This window comes from Haemorhous mexicanus, chromosome 2 (assembly GCF_027477595.1).
Source record: "Haemorhous mexicanus isolate bHaeMex1 chromosome 2, bHaeMex1.pri, whole genome shotgun sequence".
Lineage (NCBI taxonomy): Eukaryota > Metazoa > Chordata > Aves > Passeriformes > Fringillidae > Haemorhous > Haemorhous mexicanus.
The window spans coordinates 92,212,572-92,234,401 of NC_082342.1; the positions used below are offsets into that span (position 1 = coordinate 92,212,572).

At 44.7% G+C, this 21,830-nt stretch overlaps 1 protein-coding gene across 6 annotated transcripts in view; it reads left to right on the top strand.

The window, feature by feature from the left end:
• The first annotated feature begins 11,651 nt into the window (after positions 1–11,651).
• Positions 11,652–21,830, top strand: part of NPAS2 (neuronal PAS domain protein 2) — a 104,700-nt gene continuing 94,521 nt past the window's right edge. For 3 of the 6 annotated variants that reach the window (XR_009485438.1, XM_059839515.1, XM_059839520.1), the window contains exon 1: positions 11,652–11,964. Coding sequence is in view for 5 of the 6 variants with exons in the window: in XM_059839515.1 (XP_059695498.1) it covers positions 11,672–11,964 (293 nt within the window). In the remaining variant the exon portion in view is untranslated. The remainder of the gene's footprint in view (positions 11,965–21,830) is intronic. The other 3 variants (XM_059839517.1, XM_059839518.1, XM_059839519.1) reach the window with 1 other exon arrangement.

The following is a 21,830-nucleotide window of genomic DNA, read 5'->3' on the forward strand; positions in this document are numbered from 1 at the left end:
AGGAGTCTCAGATTTCCCCCACACCAGACCATAGCTCTGCCTTCTGTGAAAGGAACAATTTCTTCAGGAAAGCTTAATGCTTTCAGTTGCATACGGTTTGCTGTATTTCCTTTGTTACATCATCTGGGAGCTCCCTCCTTGGTACAGAGAGGAACTGTACTTTGGCATCAGGAAGCCTCACCCGCTGTTGACAACCAAGTGAATTCCTGAGGTTGCACATAAGTTTTCTTCCTGACTTTGGAAGATTTTTTAGATCCTGGGTACTGCCTTTGTGAAAAGATATACACTATGGCTGTGTTTACATAAACAGCTTGCAATTTCCAGATGTGTTGCAGTTATTGTCTGAAAGTATCTAACGCTGACTAAATCTCAAGTCCTGCATTCACATCTGGCTCTGAGAGGGCACGGGTGCAGTACCTGTAGGGCTAGTGTGTGGCACCATTTCAATGGAGAGTGTAGCTGGAGCCAAGGCTCAGACTGCAGTTCTTCCTCACTCTGTCAAGTTTGTGTAAACAAACTGATCCATCACAGCGAGATAAGGCATAGCATCACATACACGAGAACTGAAAGTAAACTCGAGTACATCCATGAAGACATGGCTGACTTTGACTATTACAAGGAGAAATAAATACAAAGCAGCACTAGCATGTGTTTCTCCCTGAGTATTATTAAAGGACCAGTTCATCTGATTGTGCTCTGCCCCATCAAACAGGAGGGGTTTCTCAATGACACATCTTTCTTTAGCACCTAAAGACCAAGGGAGAGGGGATTATATAATTTCACTGTGCTACATTTATCTTTACCTGGCAATGATTTTGTCATGCTGGCTGAGTGCTGCACGTTCTGTCTCTGCATTTGGATCATGTCTCTGCATTTAGATCTTTGAACATAATAATGTCAGATCTTCTGAAGGGAGATAAAGTTGTCTCATCCCTTTCCCATAAAACACATAGAATCATGCAATCTTTTGACTCAGGTCCCATGTCCTCATCCTTCAGCTACAGCATAATTATCTTTCTTTTCCTCCTCTCTTGACAATTCTTTGTTGATGCTTATCTGATGAGCAGGAAGAGATTTGGGGATGGGGGAAATCTGAGAGCTGGGGAGGTGAAGTGACCTTCCAGTGACAATAAAGCAGCTGACTGAACTTCAGACTTATGCTGAAGTATCCAGGGCCTCAGCAAAGTTCTTACATCACGAGGTCACATCACATCCCTGAAAGTTTTAGTCCATACCTCCTACCAGACTTCTGTGCATCTCATCTCATCTTCTTGATCTCTCCTTTTCTCAACACCTCACATGTCCTTCAATGGCCTCTTCAGCCATGCTTCATGCCTTGCTATACTGCCAATACCCTTTTCTCTACCTGCCTTTCCCAAAGCCTCCTTCTCAACCAGGCAGGAATGAATGGCTCCATGCCATCTTGCCATGTTGGTCTCGTATTGTTGCAATTGTACAACACTCTCAGATTTCTGTTTGAATAGCAAAATGTTACTCAGCTTCCACTGTGAATAGTGGCTGCCTGGGGCAGGCATGCTCACAAAAAAAGATCTTAGCTCTCTATCTAAAAAAAAAAAAAAATCAAAGAAAGGCAGAAGTCAAAAGCTCATCATGCCCCAAAGAAATGTCTGTATCTCCATGGAAGAGTTCCAAGTATATAAGCCAAGCTGAAGGGGTAAGGGTAGTAAATTTTCAGATCAAAGGTTTTTAAAACATGAAGTTCTGTTTGTGTGATGCAGACCAGAGCTCTTTTTGTGCTTCTCAGAAGTAGCAAACAGGCCAGCACACTCATGCCAATAAAGCATTACCATCAGCTTTTGAAAGCTGAATGCCACTGCTGATTATTGCAAGAAGACCTGGAGCAGAGCTTATTTTAATTGAAATGAAGCTTTCAGGCCATTTCACTCACTCTCATAAACCAGCTGGAGATACTTAGGCACAACTTTGGAAAGGCATTTTTAGGCACGATTTCAATATTTGTACCCCATGTCACTTGGCTTGGGGTTGTCAGACTAATCACAGAGTGGTGGCAGGGAGTACAGACCAATGCTGCAGGAAAAAATGGTGGAAAACCTGAGGGTGGGCATCAGCTGGGGAATTTGGGAAGTTTTGTGGTTTGCTTAGTGGAACTAAGTAGGAAATAGGTATCGGTTATGCTGGAAGTAGGAAATGTTGGGCTGAAACTTAGGTCATCACTGCTGGTTTTCTATAGTGCCATATCAGTCTAACCTAGTAGTAGCAGCACAGATTAGATTAAATTTGTGAGATTTACAATAATACATCTAGCAAGGATTGCAAATGAAAAAGGAACTGGGTAATTACGATATTTACAACCGATTTCAAGTAATGCAAACATCTCACTGCATCTTTAAGGGCAGGGAGGATATTTTTAAACAAACAGGCTTCCTTCCTGCAAGTAATAGATTGTAATAGCAACTGGCAGAAGGATTCATCTATTTTAGTTGTTCTCATGGTTTCATCAGTTTTAGCTCTAACAAAAACATTTAAAAGAAGGGAGTACATTCTATTGCAAGGAAATTGTGGAAGGATTTATTTATTCTATTCTATCCTGTCATACTTTTTTTTAGCAAGTTTAGAACATTTTGAAATATTTCCTTTTGCTGTTCAAGCTTTCTGTGATTGATCCCCCTCCTCCCCCCAGCATGGCTGTTTTTTGCATACATACTTAAATATAGCCCCTTCAGAAATCTTGGAAGTTACAGTGAATAAGAATACTTTTTCCATTTAGCAATATTCTAGCCATTGTTTTCTTTCAATACAGTGAAATATGTAGATAAATTAAGACAAATTTCTATTACTTTGGATTCAGACAGGCTATTTTATAAATAAAAGGTAGGTGGAAAGAACTGTTCTCGAGCTCATGTAACTGAATTACTATGCATCTCAGAAGGTCTTAAAGACACAAGAGCCATAGCCCTGTGCTAGCAGATATTAGTGAAGGAAAAGCAAGAACACCATCATGCACCTGTACAGATTTATTGTGCGTGCACTTGAATTGCTTGTTTACACTACATGCAGTCCTGGTCCTTACCTTACAGGAAATACTGGGGAAAAGCATTCAGAGAAGAATCACATGGATGATCAAAAACACAGAGCAATTTCCATACTGGGAAAAGTGATGACTTGGAGGGAATATGCCATATGTCTATAAAACCACACAGAGGGTGAAGAGAGACTGATTGTTCTCCTTCTTGTCCAACCCAAGAACAAAAAGGTACCAAATAACACCAGCAGGTTCAAACTGAGCAAAACCAGATGACTCTTCACAAAATGCATAGTTAAGCTGTGGGGTTCCCTGCAGGAAGATGTTGCTTATGGTGGTTACATGGGCATATGGGAAGCTCCTGAGCATAAACCATTGATGGCTGAGAAAGCACTCCAGGGAAGTGTATGCCTGTGCTATTCCTACTCACCTCCTCAGACTTCTCTTTCTGGCCACAGTTAGAGGCAGCATACTTTGGTCTGGCACTGCATTTCTGTTCTTATTTTCATAATTGCTTCCTGATATAACCACCTGAGTCCCTTTCTTTGCCCCATATACATACCCAAACTCAGGTAGGAATAGGACTGCTGTTGCAGATGTCTGTTTCTAACAAGGTGATGAAGTAAATGATTTACTGAAATACATGCAGCAAATCTAATCAGCAAACTGTGTTGGCATCAAGAACAGGAAAAGATGATAAGAGTGTCAAGAATGAAGCAGTAATTCAGTTACTTTAGGGTCTTGCAACAACTGACACTACAACAACATGTGAAACAACATAACATGTGAAAATCTTGCTTTTAAAAGGAAAAGTGTTCCTCCATGTGAAGTGACAGCTATTGCATTTATTGATGATGCACTGCTCTTGTCTACAATCCAGCCTGGCAGAAATACATTCTTGACCAATGTTAGCATTAAGAATTCTGAGATTCACTCCTCATCCAAATCACAAAGGTGCAAACTTCCCCTTGGAGACATGCTTCCTACACAGATCCTATAAATAGCCCTTTGGAAAATATTTTGGTATATTTAGCATTTTATTAAAAGCATTGTGTAAAATGAATTCTCCGTTACTCTGCACTGTTCATCTGCATGCAATACCAATGGTAATTGATTTTCTGATGGTGCATGAACTGCTAATGTAAAATGTCTGCAGAAGACTTAAAGGTGAAATCTATTCTCCCTGCAGAAAGCCTTTATAATCTGGTTTTACACAGGAGAAGTATATCTTAAAGGAACCAGATATGCAGTTCCTGCATCCCACTTACTCTTCCAACCTATGGTGAGGAGGTAGGCACTAGCCCAGCCTCATCCTAACCCATGCAGAGGTGGCAGCATCAGCCAGACACTGGTGACAATTTAAAATCTTTTATCCAGTGTTAAATTCCTAACACAATTTTGCACCAGCAGCTCATTTAAATGCATATTATTCACTTAGGCTATGTGCTTGCATCCACACATGCCACTGCGTTTTCATCTCTGCACTCACCACATCCATTTCCTGCAAACCTTCTGGCTGCTCCCAGTGGCATGTAGAGGGAGGACACTGGCTGCCTCACTGGGCTGTCTGTGCACAATCGGTGCCACCACACTCGGATCAAGCCCTGCAGGCTGAAACAGCTCACTGCCTTCTCAGCAAACAGAGCTGGGGGCAAACATTGCCTACACTATCTGCTGATGCTGGAACTCTGCAATTACTTCCGAAATATAACCTAATTACAGTTGCTGAAGAATTTTTCGCCATCCTCTCTGGCTCATTTACAGTTCTCCTACATTCTCCTTTATGTCTCCTTCCTTTGAGTCAATATTTACCTTTTTAACACTTTCTCTTCCTCTGCTTCCTTTCCTCCTGCAGTGCTCTGTGAAAGGGGAATATCACAGCCTCTGCTAGAAGCTATATTTGTGCACTACCTGCCCTAGAGATGGAAGCCAAATGCACCCTTCAAGTTCTTACAGCCCCATCTCTGACTTTGCAAAATCAAGGGAACACCTCACCTGGTTTTGCATTACTGAAATGGTTTTGTTTGTATTTTGTCAGTCTCCTGGGGCAGTCACAATGGAATGAGAGCCACATTTGCATCAATATGAGGGTGAGAAGCTGACAGCCACAAAAAGGAAGAGCAGTTCATGAACTTGCCCATTTTCATTGACAATAAAGAAAGGACATAATCTAGCTTAAAGGAAAAAGTTTTCTGAAGTTTTGCGTTTTTTTAACAGTATGACTATGCTCAAACTAAGAGTTTGAAACAGCAAATAATTTTGAAATGCATGGTTTTATTTAGGAGGGGTTTTTTAAATTGTTACCAGGAATTCAGTATCTGAGCAAGGATGACCCAAGGAAGAACACACCTAGGGCCTCATTGACATCTAGTGCCCATGGACTTCAGTAGTTTAAAAGAGATTGAAAGATACAATGAAGAGATGAATCTGATAACAGCACATAAATTCAGACTTCCACGCTGTCTTGATATAATAGTTGTTTACTACTTTGAGAAGCATAGATGACAGAGCTGAATATGTGTGGACAGATTCTATGCCCCTGAGTTTGAATATTTTTTATTTCTTTTGTTCTTTACTAAACTTCCACATTTAAATCATCCATATTTCTAGCAGCATGTGTTGTGACTAGCAATAGCATCATCAGATTAAGGTAGGTGCAAGAGCAGAGTGTCGCACAGAATCAAAGCAAGCTGAGATGAATTTGAAACAGGGAGTGTGTGATGGTGAGTAGTATAACTCCAAATATGTGAGCAAAATCAGTACCCAGAAAAAAAGAAGAGGGAGAGCAGTTATCAAAATTATTTGAAAAACTGTCAAGTCCTTACTGTGATGATGAAATCCAGGACTAATCCAGCTTCTGCTGAAATCACTGGAGATGGTGATCAGGCTGTTTCATGAAAGGAGAGAGGCAACAGTTCTTTCTGCTCATCAAGACCTTCTGCATAAGGTAGAAGGTCTTGTAAAACTGGCCAGGAACTAAAACTTTTATACAGTTCCACGGGAATCCATGCCTGCCAAAAAAGTACTAACACAGTGCAATAGTAATGTAAGATGCAAAATGTAATAACTATTAGCAATAGTCTTTTATTCTCACTCAAGGTTAGGGCAAAGATGCTGTGTTTGCATTCAGACTTCTCTCAGCTGTTCTTAATTCAGTTGTAGCACTACAACCCCTTATTTTCTTCTATTTCACTGGGACTTCCAGAGCAAAAATAGCAGATCCCTTACCCCTGGGTTTGAGCTTGAGCTTCCTTTTCTTGAACAACTCTCAAATCTGAACAAACTCCTGATTTGAGACCAGAGCCTTTTACCCAGGCACAGACATGCCTTAGTCTCTTATTCCTATTAACCAGCACAGTCACACTGAAACTGGATGTATTCCCATGAGATGTATTCCCATTCTGCTGTGCGGGAACCAAAGGTCTTGTATGGGTGCGCTGGCACAAAGACCGCTGTCAGCCAGAGGGTAAGCGGATCATCTCTTTCCCACATGAGAAGGAATTACTTCCACAGCCTTGAGCTTTGGCTCGCCAGGCTGACACACACACACATGCAGTATGCTCCATGGCAATTGAGTGCACACGTACAGCTCATGCTGTCGGAAAGTTCTTCCCAGAAAAGATGCAAATGCTCAGCCACAAGATTGCCAGCAAGCTTTAGGGCTTTCTGGGCACCCAGCAGCAATCTCAGCCCTTCCAGACAGCAAGTCTATTCAATGGTTTGCAACGAATTTTTCAACCCACACCTTCTTCCTCCCCACTCTTTGCATTAACCACTTAAAAGAAACTTACAACCCCTTTTTTGAATAAGCTGAGAAAGTCAAACCCTCAGGTAGATTGTACACCTGGCACTGTACACCTTAGTTCTTCCATGAAAACCCTGGCAATGTTTTTTTTTTTCAAACCAGGTCTGACTGAAGTAAGTTCAAATCAACAAATTCTCTCTTCTCTGTAATAACCATGCAGAAAAACAAGAAGTTTGGTTTTCTAGGGGAACAGATCCTGATGACCCATCAAACATCCTACTCCAGTGCTCGGGGCAGCTCCAGTTGGATGCATTTGAAGTCCATTTCACTGTGGAATCTCCCTGCTTTTCCCTGCTTTTAAAGACTGTGCTGCTGGTTGATAAGTATGCACCACCTCTCCCTCCCTCAGGAAGCTGCAAGCCGCAGAATGAAAAATAATGCTGATCCCCAGAAGACTATTCGGCCCTGCAGAAATTTCTAACAAAATTGGTTACAGAAGTATATTACCCAAAGAAGGAGCTCCTCACATCTGTCCTTGTGCTCCCATGCTTGCCTCCCCCAGTCAGTCTGTCTGGAAAGAAGCATAGAGCTCCCAGCAGACACAGCTGGTTTGACTTCTCTGACTAACATGAGACATTAGATTTATTTGCCATTTATTTATTCCAGTTTCTCTCGCTTTCAATGTGGAAGGTAAGAAAAACGGTCCAAAGTCTGTTGTGCCCCTTGATTAATATGAATCAAATGAATCCTTGTCCATTTCCTTGCTTTCTTGAAAACTAAAGAGAACAGTTTCAGTGGAATTGGTCAGGTCTTTGTGGGTTCTTTATTTATTTTCCATCATGGTCCTCTGCCCTACAGTGCCATCTCTGACTTTTGCACCACTCCTGCCATTTATGTTGATTAGAGGATGATTATTTGGGAGAACCCTATTTACCTCTACACAAACACTAATCTGCATGTAGGCTTCACATTTAAATTACGGGCTGCAAATGGCATCCTGTTTTCCCACAACAGCTACTGGTGTCTGCTGAAAATTAAAAGCCTTTATACAGCACAGGCAATCAGAGAATCATCACAGAACCTTTTGGGTTTGAAAGTACCTTAAAGATCATCCTGCCATGGGCATCTTCCATTAGACAAAGTTGAAAGCTCCATCCTACTTGGCCTTGAACACTGTGAGGATGGGGCATCCACAACTTCTTTGGCAACATGTTTTAGTGCCTCACCACCCTCACAATAAAAAAAAAAATCACCTAATTTTTCATCTAAGCCTGTCCTCTTTCATTTTAAAGCCTTTATCCCTTGTCCTATCACTACATGCTCTTGCAAAAAGTGACTCCACTGCTCTCCTGCAGGCCCCCTTTAGGTACTTGGGAGACCTCTGCTTCCAGATTGTGGTGGCCAGGCTCTGGCCCTGGAGCCAAGGGATGTCCAAGGTAGGTCTTGTGCCAAGGGTTACGCCTTGCAGTGGTAGCACCTCCTAAATTTAACTCCTGGCAGCAAGAGAAAGCAAACCAGCAGAGTTAAACACAGTGTGTCTGGGTTGAACTCACACCCAACCCAAATCCCTCCCATGGTCTTGCCACAATGGAGCAGCAGAGTCCCTGGGGCGTTGCTGTCCTCTCAGGCTCTTCCTCTTGGCCCTTCTGGCTGACACCTAGCCTGCGGTTCACAGCCTATTGAAAACCCTCTTGCCTTGTTTCTGGGCCGCGAAGGTTGGCCAGCCTATTCTAGTTGAAACAAAAGGGATTGTGTCTTTGGATCACAGGCTCCTGGTGTCTCATAAGTTACTTACTAATATTTCATTATTATTAAAAGATTTCATTCTTTAAAATTGAACGCTGGGCTCCTTGCCTAAAGTTCTTACATGTAGCATCTAGCATAACCCTTTGGTTAATTTCCAACCCAAACTTGGTATTGACAGTATTTGGTTATTTTCCATGTGTCACTGGACGGAGAGAAAGGCTTTGTGTTTTGAATGGCTGGTATTTCACAACGGGATTCAGGTATGAGCTGGGAAATGCCTGCCTCACCCTCAGCCGTTCTGCTCTTTGTTGCCCTAATTAAAGTTTACTTTGGTAACCTAGGGAATGAATTAAGAAACAAACCTCAACCAGTCTCACTTGTTCACTTGTGCAATGGTGTCCTTAGAAACTCACAGGGAAGATGTTAAAATGCAGCATGATAGAGATGCAATTTTGTACACGAGCCCCTGTGTGTCTCTGATTGCATTTCTCAGCCTGGTATTTTCCTTAAGGTACTTGGTTTCCCAGCTTCTGGAAGCACAGTGTTGGTTTGGGGAAAGGATTTTGGTAGGTTTTCTAAAGGACTGGAATATCAAATCATGTAGTGTATGTAATCATGGGAAGCTCCTTTTCTCTAACCTTACAAGGCTTGAAGATTTTATGTTATACTTCATTGTGCAACACAAGAAAAGTACCTCAGGAAAAGAAATGTCTTTTATTCCACTCCCCATGTATCTGATGCTTTATTCCCTCAGGCACTACTTGTTTGCCAAAGGATTGTTTAACCACTGTTTGACAATTTCCAAATGGGAAAAAATGCTGGGTTTCATCCAAAGGAAGGGAGGAGCTTTTTGAAGTTTTGTATTTAATCTTGGTTAAAAGTAAACAACTTTACCCTTTTGACATTAGTCATGCCTGTTGTATAAAGTATGGTGTAAAAGTGCTCAGCAAAGGAGCACAACATTTTTCCATATTTTGTAGTTATTCACATTTGCATTGAGGATTGAATTGGATCAAATAACTAGCTGGATAAGGTGTATGGCAGGAGGCGAACATCACAGTGGGGTAACTGGGTGAGCTGGATGGTGGGGGTAGTAGGAAAAGCAGCACAGCTCCCCTCAGGGTCCAGGTAGCTGGAACAACCATCAGTCCACATGCTGCACCCACACATGCATACCCGGAGTGGGCAGTGTTCTCTGCTGGTGGATATTTTGCGAGGATTAATGCGCCTTTACAAAAGGAGGCATCGGGGAACATGGGGAAACAGTGCCCGGCCAACCACACAAACTGCTGCAAGAAGCATGGCTGTGCAGTCAGGCCTTTTGGAAAGGACACGGCTTGCACCTCGATACGGGGGGATTTCCCTCCCCAACAAAACCCTCCTCTGAACATTAAAAAATACAACTCTTCCGAAAGCACATACTATATCCCGGGGAGAAACCCCTTCTGCCGGTGAAAGAGGTGTCTGCCAGCAGTGCCAGCAAGCCCCGGGTACACAGGCGGTGCGAGGGCGACAGCGGGCAGGGGGCAATAGCCGGCGCGGGGAGCGCGGCCGGGAGCGGCGGGGAGGAGGCGGCGGGCTCTGCCCGAGCCGTGTCCCTGCCCCCCGGCCACTTCTGCCTTCCTTGGGAAAGAAGGGCAACTCCGGAGCCGCCGCCAGCAGCCGGCAGGAGTGCCCGTCGAAGCTAGAGCAAAGCTCCGATCGCCAGCTCCTACCAGGCTCGAGCACACCGCCTTCTCTCTTACTGGCCACTTTGCAGGACGAGTATTAGAAGAAAAAAAAAAAAAAGAAAAAAAAAAAGGCAAAAAAAAAAGAGGCAAAACAGGGAATAAAAAGAATGACCTACTTTGAAACAAGGAAAAAAAAAGAAAAGCGCTCTCTGTCAAGGTTTTGCTCCAATTGCCTGTGCGCCGTTGCATAACCAGATCGGGAGCTCCTGCCTGTGCCCGGCGAGGCCGTGAGCCTGCCCCGGGGCAGCGCGGTGCCGTGCCCCGCTCCGGCCCGGTTCCTGCCGCCACCACCGCCGGGACAGCGGGCACGGACAAGGCGCGGGATCATCCCCGAGGCGGGGGCCGAGCGGGGAGGGCGTCCCGAGCCCGCCGAGCGGAGCCGCGCAGGGGTCCCGCCGGATCGCCCCGGGAGCCAGGGCTGGGCACCGGGCGCAGTCCTGCTCGGCGGGGCCGGCGGCGCCGCCGGGGGCTCCCGGGGTCAGGCTACCGAGCCGTCCGCCGGTGGGGAGCGGGGATATCGCTACAGACATATGTAAACGTGGGCACGCCGGGGTTCGCTCGCGGCGGCGGTGTGAAACCATCCTTGATGCGGGGCTGGCTCTTTGGTTGAGGATTTTTTTTCCTGCTTCCCCTTTCGTTCTCTTTCCAGCTTCTCCTTTTCTTGGATCCTCGCCTGTCTCCTCCCACAGAACGAGAGAGAGAGAAAAAAAAAAAAAAGGTCACGTATGTTTGGAAAAATATGTAGGTCAGTGGAACATTCCCTGCACTTGTGCACAGGAGCCGGGGCGGGAGAGCTCTCCGCAGCCCTCTCGCTACCCACCGCCCCAGCCCGGCCCTCCCAGCGCCCACCGTGGCTAAGGGGGCGCCTAGCGCCGGGGTCCCTTTTCCCCTGCCTGACCCATTTTGAGCAACAGCCTCGCGTTTGGGCGCCCCCCGGCCCTCACCCCCCCCCACCCCAGCTCCCCCCGCTCCCTGCCGGAGAAGGCGACGAGCGGCGGAGGAAACCGGCACGGGAGATCCTCTGCCGCCGGCGCCGCTGCTGCGCCCATGGGCGCGGGGCGCGGGGCGCGCCCCCGCAGAGCCGCCGGCTGAGGGCGCGGGGCGGTGGCCCGGTGGCGGGGGCAGGCGAGGGGAGGCGGCGGCGGGCGGCGATGAAGGGCCGGCGGAGAGGATGCCCCCGCCTCGCCCGCCGGGCTCCAACTTCGCGGAGAACTATCGGCCCCGCAGCCCCCGCGCCCGCCCTGCCTCTCCAGGCCGCGCGTCCAACTTAATGCCCCAGCGGGAGCCCCAGCCAGCAGCCCCCCCGGCCTCTGGCCTCCGTACTCCCCCGCAGCAGCCCGGGCTCCCGGCGGCCTCCCGGTGCCGGCGGAGCCCCTGGCCCCGGCGCGCGTGGGTCCCGCGGCGCCCGGGGCGGCGGCAGAGCGGCATGCGGCGGCCCCGCGCACCATGAGACAGGGCACCGGCACCGGCGGCAGGCAGGAGGCGGGCAGCGTCCCCGGCTCCTCGTCGGCGAGGAAGAGTTTGCCGGCTCCCGAGGCCGGCCTCCTGCGCGGCTGGAGCAGCGGCGGCCGCTGCCGCAACGGCACCGGGAGGCACCGGAAAAGCGGCGGCATCCAGCTCGCCGGCACCGGCGGCGGTTCCCGCGCCCAGGTGGCCACCGCGGACAGCAGCAGCAGCGGCAGCGGTGGCGGCGGCGGCTGGGGCTTCCCCGCCGCGCTTCCGCAGCACCGGCACCCCAGGTAACGCGCGACCGTGCGGCCCCGACCCTGCCTCCGTCCCGTGGGGCGCCCACCGGCGACACCCGCCCGGGGGGCGCCCGCTCGGGGCACCCACGCGAGATGTTCGGCCACGCGTGACCCCCGCGGCGGCGGCCTGGGTCAGCTCCGCGGTGTCCCTGCTCCGCGGGGGTCACGGACGTGTCCGGTGGTGCGGGGTGGCGTGGTTCTGCCTCGGGAAAGTTTCCGTGGGGAGCCCGCTTATGCCCGGCGTGTCTGTCCTAGCCGGACTGGCGGGGTCCGGCCGGGCGGGCCCCTCTGTTTGGAAAATAAGTTGCCCCCTAAGCAGTCCTCCTCGCCATCTCGTTTTGGTGTGGTTGGACGTTTCCTGACTTTGGGGGTTCCTATGAGCTAGACTGGAACAGGGTCTGCGATTTGACCGGGAGGTGTTTGCGCAAGGAAAACTTCCAGTCCGACCAGTGGGGATTTTGAATGGGTGAAAGCTCCTGGGGCGAGCAGGGGTTGTGTCGTGTGCTGGGAGAGCCCTGCTGCTGCAGCAGCCCTGCGCAGAACTCCCCTCTCGCCTGTTTGCATCCGTGCGTGGAACGGGGCAAACCTTAAGCACACGGCTGAACGGCAGCACCGAATTCACACGGAGCTGTGCCTTGGTGTTTTCCTCTATGGTCACTAGCCTGATTTGCCAATTAACAAGCACGCTCATCCAGAAACTTTGCTCCGTACTCCCTAGCTGTCTACAGGATGGCAGCTTACTTTCACTCAAGTGACTCAGAAATAATTAGCGGTTATAAGCGTTACAGCCAGCAGAGGAACTTGGATTATTTCATGGCGCTAAACCTCCAGAAGGGCTGTAGGGATCTCTCGGATGGGCACAGCCAACCTGAGCATTCAGTTCAACAAGTGGTTGCCTCTTGAAGTGGAAAACTATCTAATTTACCTCAGTGTGAGATGTTAATGCCCTAAACTGTGGGTTTTGTTTGTTTGGTGGTGCTAAATAATTAGAGTTCACAGTGTCCAGACATAGCCAGCTCATCCACTGATCCACGTCTGATTCTGAGAGCTGTCAGCTGGTGGAGGGCCCAATCCTGCATACATTTCAGTAGATGAATATGAACACAGGGTTGCTCTGCAGAGATGGCCAGGAGTATTTGGAGAATGTGATTGATTGCCAAACTGTACATTATTTCACTGAAGATGTGAAAACGAAGGTTTTCTAGAACTAGATATGTGACATCAGGGTGATTCCCTACTTCTGTGCCCTGCACCAAAGCCTGGAGAAAGTGAGCTTTCCTATTTGAATTTTCCGTCCCAAATAAAGGTGCCTTTCTGCACAATTGCAGGGTTGAATCCACAGAATAACAATTTTTTTTGCCCAAATCTCTATCCTGAAGCATGCAAGAGCCCTTGAAGGAGTTGTTTTTTCATCATAGACAGCAATGTTGTCTACAGTTAAAATTAGCTAGTGCTTTCTAGTACAATGCTGTGCTGTCAGGTGATTATGCATTTGCCAAGCTTAAGCCTAGGCTGGTATTTTGCAGTTGAGTGTCTGCTGAAGACAGACTGTCTTTGGGAAGTTTCAGATTAAATGGTTTGGTTATTTCTGAGAACATGGTAAGACGAAAACCTGTTCTTTGACCATGTATTTGATGAAGATGGTTTAGGTTTACATCCTGCATTAGGAGACCTTGATCTATCTGGGTATCTGAATTTTTTTCACTATGCTGGGAAACACTTTCTTTGAGACCTAAATTCTTGTGGCATCGTGTTTTGGAGCAGGGAGAAGATATTTTGCTTGGGATCATCTTGTGATGGGGGTGTGCCTTTTGTTGATCCTCTAAGAATCTTCCAGAATTTCTCTCCAGTATAATTTCATCTCAGTGCTCAGGGTGTGTGCTCTTGGGAGAGGACTTGTTGAGGGCTTGACCACTGCACTCACTTGAAGGTACTCTCAGCACAAGTCATGCTGAACATCCTAACACTGTTAGGAGGTGAGCAACTGCTCCTCTTGCTGGGAAGGATGAGAGCCCTCCAGTTGGTGGCTGATGGGCTGAGTGGACTTTCCCCCCAGTTATTCTTTCGGAGTGTTGCTTCTACAGTCAGCACAGGAGGGAGAATTGAAGACTTTCTCTGCTGTATCTTCAGTAGCGGGGTGTGCTTGGTGATGCCTTGGAAGGGTGGAAGAGGAAACTGTTTAATTCACTTGCATGGTGACAAGAAGTTGTGGGACTAGAACTGTCCCACTTCTGAGAAGAAGTACTGGTGATGGATACATGGAGAAATTGAAGACAGAGAATTGAGACAAAGGATTTGTGTGGTCATAGATGACAAATCTTGGGAACAAGGTGCAGGGAACTGTAGATAGAGGTGGTAAATGCAGGCCAAGAGAAGGAATGGTAGAAAGAAGGAAGTTGACCCTTGCCATGTACAGGGACAGGAGATCTGAGCATGCAAAAACACAGTGGTTTCCATTCTTTCAATAACCAGGGCATGGTATTACTACTTTTTCATCCTTCTCATTTTCCTCCCGACACTGCCTGCTCTGTGTTTCAGCCCCTGCTTCTCCTTCTTTGCCTCTCCCCTGGATTGGTAAATGTCATACAGTTAAAAATAACAGCCAAATACACATTTTATGTGCATTTAATTGCTTTTCTTTCTGTGTTAGATGAACTTAGGTAACTTCCATTTATAGTTTTGTGTCTAGGCGCTTAGGGGATGTGCACTTGAATTGCAGATTTTTTAGAGGGATCATTATCTGTATAAAAAAATAATTTTCCTGGATTTGGCTTAACTGTCTGTCGATCCTTGATCTTAATAAAACTTCTTGAAAAGGTAGGCTGAGGCCATGCAAATATTTGTATTTTAACTAATTTAATTCAGTAGGTAATCTACATCAGCTGATAGACTGATTTTATGAGTCTGACTACAGAAGTTTGAAAAAGAAAAAACATGTAATAGCATTTAAGCAGAATGCATGGATGGTGATGGATTTATTTATGCAGTGCTGCTTTTGGTATTGCTGTTTTTTGTGAGGGACTAAAGCCATTGTGACATGCTGTGGGGGTGACAAGGGATGTGGGTCATGTGGGCTCATGCTCTGAATAAGGAGCTGAGAAGCTGCAGATGTGGTTCATTCTCTGCTCCTTGCGTTCATCTTGTGGTGGCTCTGGGATGTTGGCAGATTAGATTGAGGGATTTAGGGGAATGGCTTTCTTGGCCTCGTCCACATGAATTTGATGTACATTTTGGGGACAGAGGGTTAAATACTGGTTTTTATGCTTCTCTTCCTGTGTCTCTTCCCCCTAAAGGCAAACTATGAGGCACAGCTCAGTCCAACCAAAATGTTGGTTTTAATTACACTTTGGTAAAGACACTTCTGTTGCTTTATCCAAGGACCATGGCAGAAATCAGTGTTTATTGCAGGCTGCCTGCCACATTTGGGAAGAATAGTCTTATGAATTTCCAGTGCTAGTTTTAATCCTGCTTCTGTCTGAAAATCCACCTGTGACTTCAGCAAAATAAAGCTCTCACAAAGCTTAGGTCGCTGGTGAGCTTGGACCTTTGTTACTAGGAAATAGTATTGCCATACTATAATACCAGATTTATAGTACCTCATCTGCCTGCTGTTTCTTATCCTCTCCTTTACCTGCCAGCACTTTGAGGCAGGTATGCCATCTTTTCCTCCTGTGTCTTTGTGGCAGGTAGCAAGCCTTGAGCATCAAGATACTCCAAAAATGACCATGTAAATCGTGGGAACAGGGTGGTTATCTAACCTTCTCCTGCTTGGGCACAAGTCTGTGTAAAGCAGCTGGGCTTCTGCTGGCCTGATTGTGACAGAAGGTGTTTTTCAGCTGTTTTACTACCGTTCTTAGGGAGCTGCATAAAATAGAAGATTTCTAGCCAAGTGGAATGATCATACTGGAAAAAAATTTAGAGGATGTGTATGTATGTTTGAGATCAGAATTGAAATTTTGAAATTTGGAAATTCAGGTATAAAACCTCTAATTTCAAAATGTACAGGAAGTGCTGGCATGACAGAGTGTCATCTACTGGGATATTTCAGTCAGCCTTTCAGGTCACTGAAGGTGCCAAAGCTTAGACAAAATCTTCCATGGACAGCTCAGAAAGAAAAAAATCAATGCAATGTGCCGGTATGAGTTAAAAACCAAAGGGAACTAGAACATTAAGATTGTTTTTAAAAGGATGGAAAATTATAAAAAAGAATGCTCATTATTTCACTGTAACAGCTGTAATGTGCCCTATCTTCAGTGTCCTGTGCTGTTGATTCCCCCACATCAGAGATGGATAATGGCAAGAGAGAAGGTTTGGAGGGACGTAGCAAAGGTAATCAGAGAAACAGAGTGACTCCTGTCTCAGGACTGACAATGCTGATAAAGTGACACACGTCTGTAAAATTAAGCAAAGCACGGAGAAGGCAAACCAGGAAACCAGGAATGACTGATCACAGCCACGGCAGCAGAGGGCCCTGGGCAGGCAGTTGCAGGAATGGAAACAAAAGGAGATTGCTCCTCACATGGCATGGTCAGACTGCTGAGCTCCTCACCACAGGATGTGGATGCTGAGAGGTTACATCAGCTAATGAGGTGACTGGATGAGTTCATGGAAGAGAAATCCATCAAGGGCTATTAAATTTAAAACCACTGCCTCTGGCATAGGAAGTTTTGAGCTGCATATTTTGGAAGGTTGGTGAGTATCCTGAAGAAATACCATCACTGGTTTGCCTTGTTCTTGTACTTGCTCTGCAGCACGTGTGTCTGGCCATGGCTGAGAGGGGATGCTGAGCCAGGTGGTCTCCCTGTGTCATCTCTGCAAAACAAAGTGGACCAGCATCTGGCCCCCCTCAGTTCCCAAGGCCAAGATTCTACTGATGGCTTGTACCTTCCCTGCTCAGGGCTGGCCCCATTACAGCTCATCTGCCATGGAACAGGCTGGTTGGGAGGAGCTAGTTGAAGTGCTCCAAAGAAGAGCCAAGGCATGGTCCAGAACTGTACCCCAAAAGCAGTGTACACTGCTTGAATGCCCTCCTTGGTGTTCTGTTGTGGAGCTATGCAGTCATGGTGGGGATTATCTTCTTGGGTTCAAGTAGGTTCAGAAAGCAGTTCATTCAGGGAAGCAATCCCACCTGAAGGCATTGAATAACGAGATACAATGCCTGGCTGAAGAAGTCCCTGCTGGGAGACTGTAATATTGCTACATGCCTGCCCTGCTGGCACAGGCTTACCCAGCCTTCCCTGTTGCTCGGTGTCAGGGAGAGAATTTTGGCCGAAGTGGGCATCTTCTCTGAGGAGGCGTTGCTGTAGTTAATCTGTCTCTACAAGACCAGGCCTTGACATTCTGTACTGAGAATGAGAGGACTGGAAATTAAATTTCTTCAGTTACCCACTGAATTTAAGCACTGGTTAAAACAGAAATGTTGTGTTGACTGCTGTTTATTAAACCAGACACTTTGCTTAATCATCTGAAAGGCAGATTTTAGAGCCATGGATTGCATTTACCATGGCTGTGCTAAACCAAAGGCTGTATTGCTGTTTACTTAAGCAATGGTCAAAGCACAGTGTACTAAAACACAGCTCACACCGATGGCATTTTGCTGCCTTTTGGTTGAGGTCTGTTGCTATTAAAACAACAAGCACCAATCCCAAACTCAGCAATGTCTTAAGTCCTTCTGCTAGTTTCCTAAAATTTCCAGACACTAACTGATACAGAAACTCCAATGCAGCACTTAATGGAGCTCACAACTGCCTAGCTGTATATTTTTGGGCTACCTTATGTAATAAAATGGCAGGCCCTTGCACTGCCTGCACAAACAAGGTTGCATAAGCAGCCTGGGGAAACAACTGGAGCTCCAAGAGCCCTCCTGAATCCTGCACGTCTTGTTTGATCTCATTTAACATTATTTAATAAGCAATATTGACCTTTTCCTCTCTTCCCCCTTAAATTATCTAGAACCAGTGATACTGACTTAATTTCATGCACAGACCTCACTTTTTAGAGAAGTCATCAAACTTTCCAGTCAATTGAGCAGCCTGATGTCTGGGTAGCCTTGAATTTTCTGTAATCAGCACTCAATCTAGTTAAAAATAAAAAGATGTTAAAAACAAAGCCTTGAACAGGAAAGTACTTGTTTTTCACTCTCATTTCTAATTTGGTAACCATTCTTAAAGTTCATCACTATGGTTTGTTCTATCAAGGGATAAACAATTTATTATTCAAGAAGCTTTGGGGTTTTTCCTTTAAAAACACACAGTGCTATTCAACCATTGGGAAGAAAACCAGCATAAGAAAATTGTAATCAATTTTAACAGGCTTGCAGATGGCAATGAATTTCTTTAAGCATAATGTTATCCCTGCAAACAGTAATAATTGAGTTTGATCATTTATTATCCTTTTATCATCGATAAGCAGACCAGACTGTTTTTCTCTTGATTCCCTCTATTAGGTGTGTCAAATTTTTAAGCTGGAGAACAATTTTAATGAGGCAGCTTCCACCTGTAATCTCTAAATCAACAGGTGGATGTAACCATGCAAAACCTGAGCATTCCTGGTTATCTGATTGAGTCAGCAGCTGAATAAATCTGACTTTGAACATGTCCTAGACTTAGGTTTGGGTGGGACACTTCTCATTAATACTTTGGGAGAATTGACATATTTCCTATGTTATGCATAAAAACAGTATGCTTGCAAAATCTAGTCAATACTGTGTTCAGCGTGATCAGCTAGAGATAGGATATTTCTCTGTTATTTTTAATTCTCATACAAAATATCTGCCTCTATGTTTTTATTGGTAATTCTATGGATTTTACTTGTGGTATTTTGTCTATTCCTGGTTTTGACATATAAAACAGGAAAAGGTTTTAAATTGGAGGCTTTGCATTAGACATACCCACATTCCAGTTACACTTCCAGCGAGGGTTCTTTTAGTTTATAATTTATAAAGGGGAAGACAGCTATATGATTTCTACATGGACCATTAAGGCCAGTATTTACTCAGGCAAAATCTTTATCCTGTTCATCAGATAAACAAGGAGTTGTTATAATTTGCTTTATCTTTGGCTGTGAAGATGAGAAGAATATTTTATTCTCCAATCTACTTCTTAATGCTTTTTTTTTTTTTCCATGTAGTAATACAATATTTGGGAAAAATAGTTTCGCATAAACAGCCTAATCAAACAATAGTTCTGTAAAGCAGCTGGGTGCATTTCCAGCAATTTCAGCAAGCGCAAGACTGATGAAAAATAAATAGGTCACTCATAGTCATTCCTGTATTTATATTTTTTTATAAGAAGGACTGAAGAATCTTCTTTGTTTTTGGGCTGCCACTGAAGTCAGTGGAAGCTTTGCTGGAATAATTCTGGGCCTTTAATTTGATTGTTTGTAGAGTGGCACCAGTCTTTTTTTTTTTTTCATCTTTTTTCTTTCTTTCCAGCACAAAGGACCTTATTGTCAGCTGACACATACTGATGTAACTCAGCTCGCTGTAGCAATTACATTTATACTGCCTGGCTTCTAACACCCGTATTTATTAAAAAATGCATCATCTTTTTCAACAACAGAATATCTTGTTATATCTTGCTGTTATTCAAGTATAAGAAATGAAGCTGCATTTGGTGCCTGTCCTGCTGTCCTCATTAAGGCAAAACTCCCACTGCCATTAAGGCAAAAATCAAGAAGAGATCGACTGACAGAAAATTACTGACCTGAGTTTCTAAAGGGTCTAAACTTTCTTGCTTTCTGGGTTGATTTTATTTTTTTAAATTTAATTTTAAATTATCTCACCTTGTATTCTAACTCTTCCCTCTCCTTTTATATTTCTGGTTTTGAATCTTTAGCTTCCTTTGCTATGATCTTTTTTCTTTTTACATCTCTCAGGTCTTAGCACATTCTACTTTCCACCTTGCCCTCCCCTCCCCTCCTTTCTTCTCTCCTCTTACTGTCTCGCACTCTCTTTCAGTCTGTTATTCTCACCTTCACTGACTACAGCACTGTAAAAAGTTGATATACATCATACATGTTTCCAGGAATTTCATTTAGCTTGTTTAGACCCCTTCTATGTATAGGTGCTTATTTTAAGGTACTTGCCTTAGGGCAAAGCAGCAGTTTGTAAGATTGGTGATCCAGGCAGAGATTTATTTGCACAATATTCATCTCAATAATCCTTCCTCTTCTTCTGGGTAGAATCTTAGAATTTCCTCTGAAGTATTGATGCAGGGTTTCAGTAAACTTAGTTTTGGACTGATAAAATAAATATTTGGCGTAGTATTTCCGTCAGAAAAAAATACTCGCGGATTTTGAAGTCTGTGTAAAAGGGGTTTTGTTGAGGGTGACAAAACTGGAAATCTCCAGAGAAATGGGTTTTATTCATAATTCTTCTACTGTGCAATGTTATGAGCTTAGACCACATATATAATGCTTTCTGTGCATCACTTCTCTGATCTGTAAACTAGGACAGCTTTGCAGAGTATTGTAGGGTATGAACAATTCTGGGTGCCAGTCATAACCAGGTGTCAGAGGGGGGCACGAAGCAGGGGGCTCTGGCATGCTAAACAGGCCACTGACAGGAAGAGGAGATACAGTAAAGGGTTTTTTGGGTGTTGATCCACCTCTTAGGACACATAAGGCAGTACCTTATCATTTTCTTCCAGCTGTGCAGCACCTGATGGCTTTGGAGCTCTCCCTGTATGTCCCGGCTCCATTGGTTTCCTGCACAGTGGCTCGGGTCCCCCCCTCACCCTGCTACCTCTTAATTGTTTGCATTTTCAGATGGAAAGCCTTTGGAGAGTGCCAAGTATTGTTATTTTCTTGCAAATCTGACTGAATGTTGTGTTCTTTGTCACAAAACCTAATTCATGCTTGTGAAATAAATAGTAGGTATATGACCTCTTAATGTATAGTGTAGCATTTCAAGCTAAAGTTACCAGCTTTCTGCTTCTCAGCATCTGGATCCCTGCAGACATACTTCTTAAAGTAAAAGACATAACACTAAACTTGCTTATTCTCACTAAAAGAAGCAAATACGTTTTCTCTTATGGGAATGATAAAATATAATTTTTCATGGTGCCCAATTGCCTGTTATTCTGGCAAACCTAAAACGAATCCAAAACTGCAGGCTATATATAGAGAGTAATGACAGTTAAAGAAGCCTTTCTTCTTTGATGCAATTTCTGTTTGATTTTCTTAAAATCCTCCTCTTCCAAAGACCCATTTCCACTACATCTGAACAATAGATTTATTGTTGTCAACTGAATGAGAAATTTGATAAAGATAGCTTTTCTATTTCCATTAAAAATAGATGATTTCTCTGAGGGCTGAAGGATGTAAGTTCAATTTTTAAGTCTGAATTTCATATTTCATTTGACCAGTCTATAATATATATATATTTTCTAAGTCCTGATTGGCATTAGACATGGCATCTTTCTCTGCATATTTTTTCTTGCCATATTTTTTCAGTGTGAAACTATTAGAGGGTCATTGCTCTGGTTAATGAAAGAGGGCTGACATTCTTTGTAAGTTGTGAGTGTTTAAATATTCCTCTGTGCAAATTTTCCCCTTTAATGAAAAAGTTTAAAGAGACATCTTAAAAATTTTTATTTAACAGTGTTGAAAAATTCAGGTTACATTCATTCATAATCTGTGATATGCAGTGGTACGAGGTGATGACACATTTCAAATTTGCTGCTGTATGATTAAGAGGGGATTCCATATAGGAGATGTAAGCATAAAAATCGGGTATGGCTCTTCATGATACTGCTGGTTTTGCTGCTGAATTCTTCAGTGGTTTTGTTAGAGTGTATAATCAGTTACGCTTGTGCTGATTTAATCAATTATTCTTGTGCACAAACAAACAAACAAACACA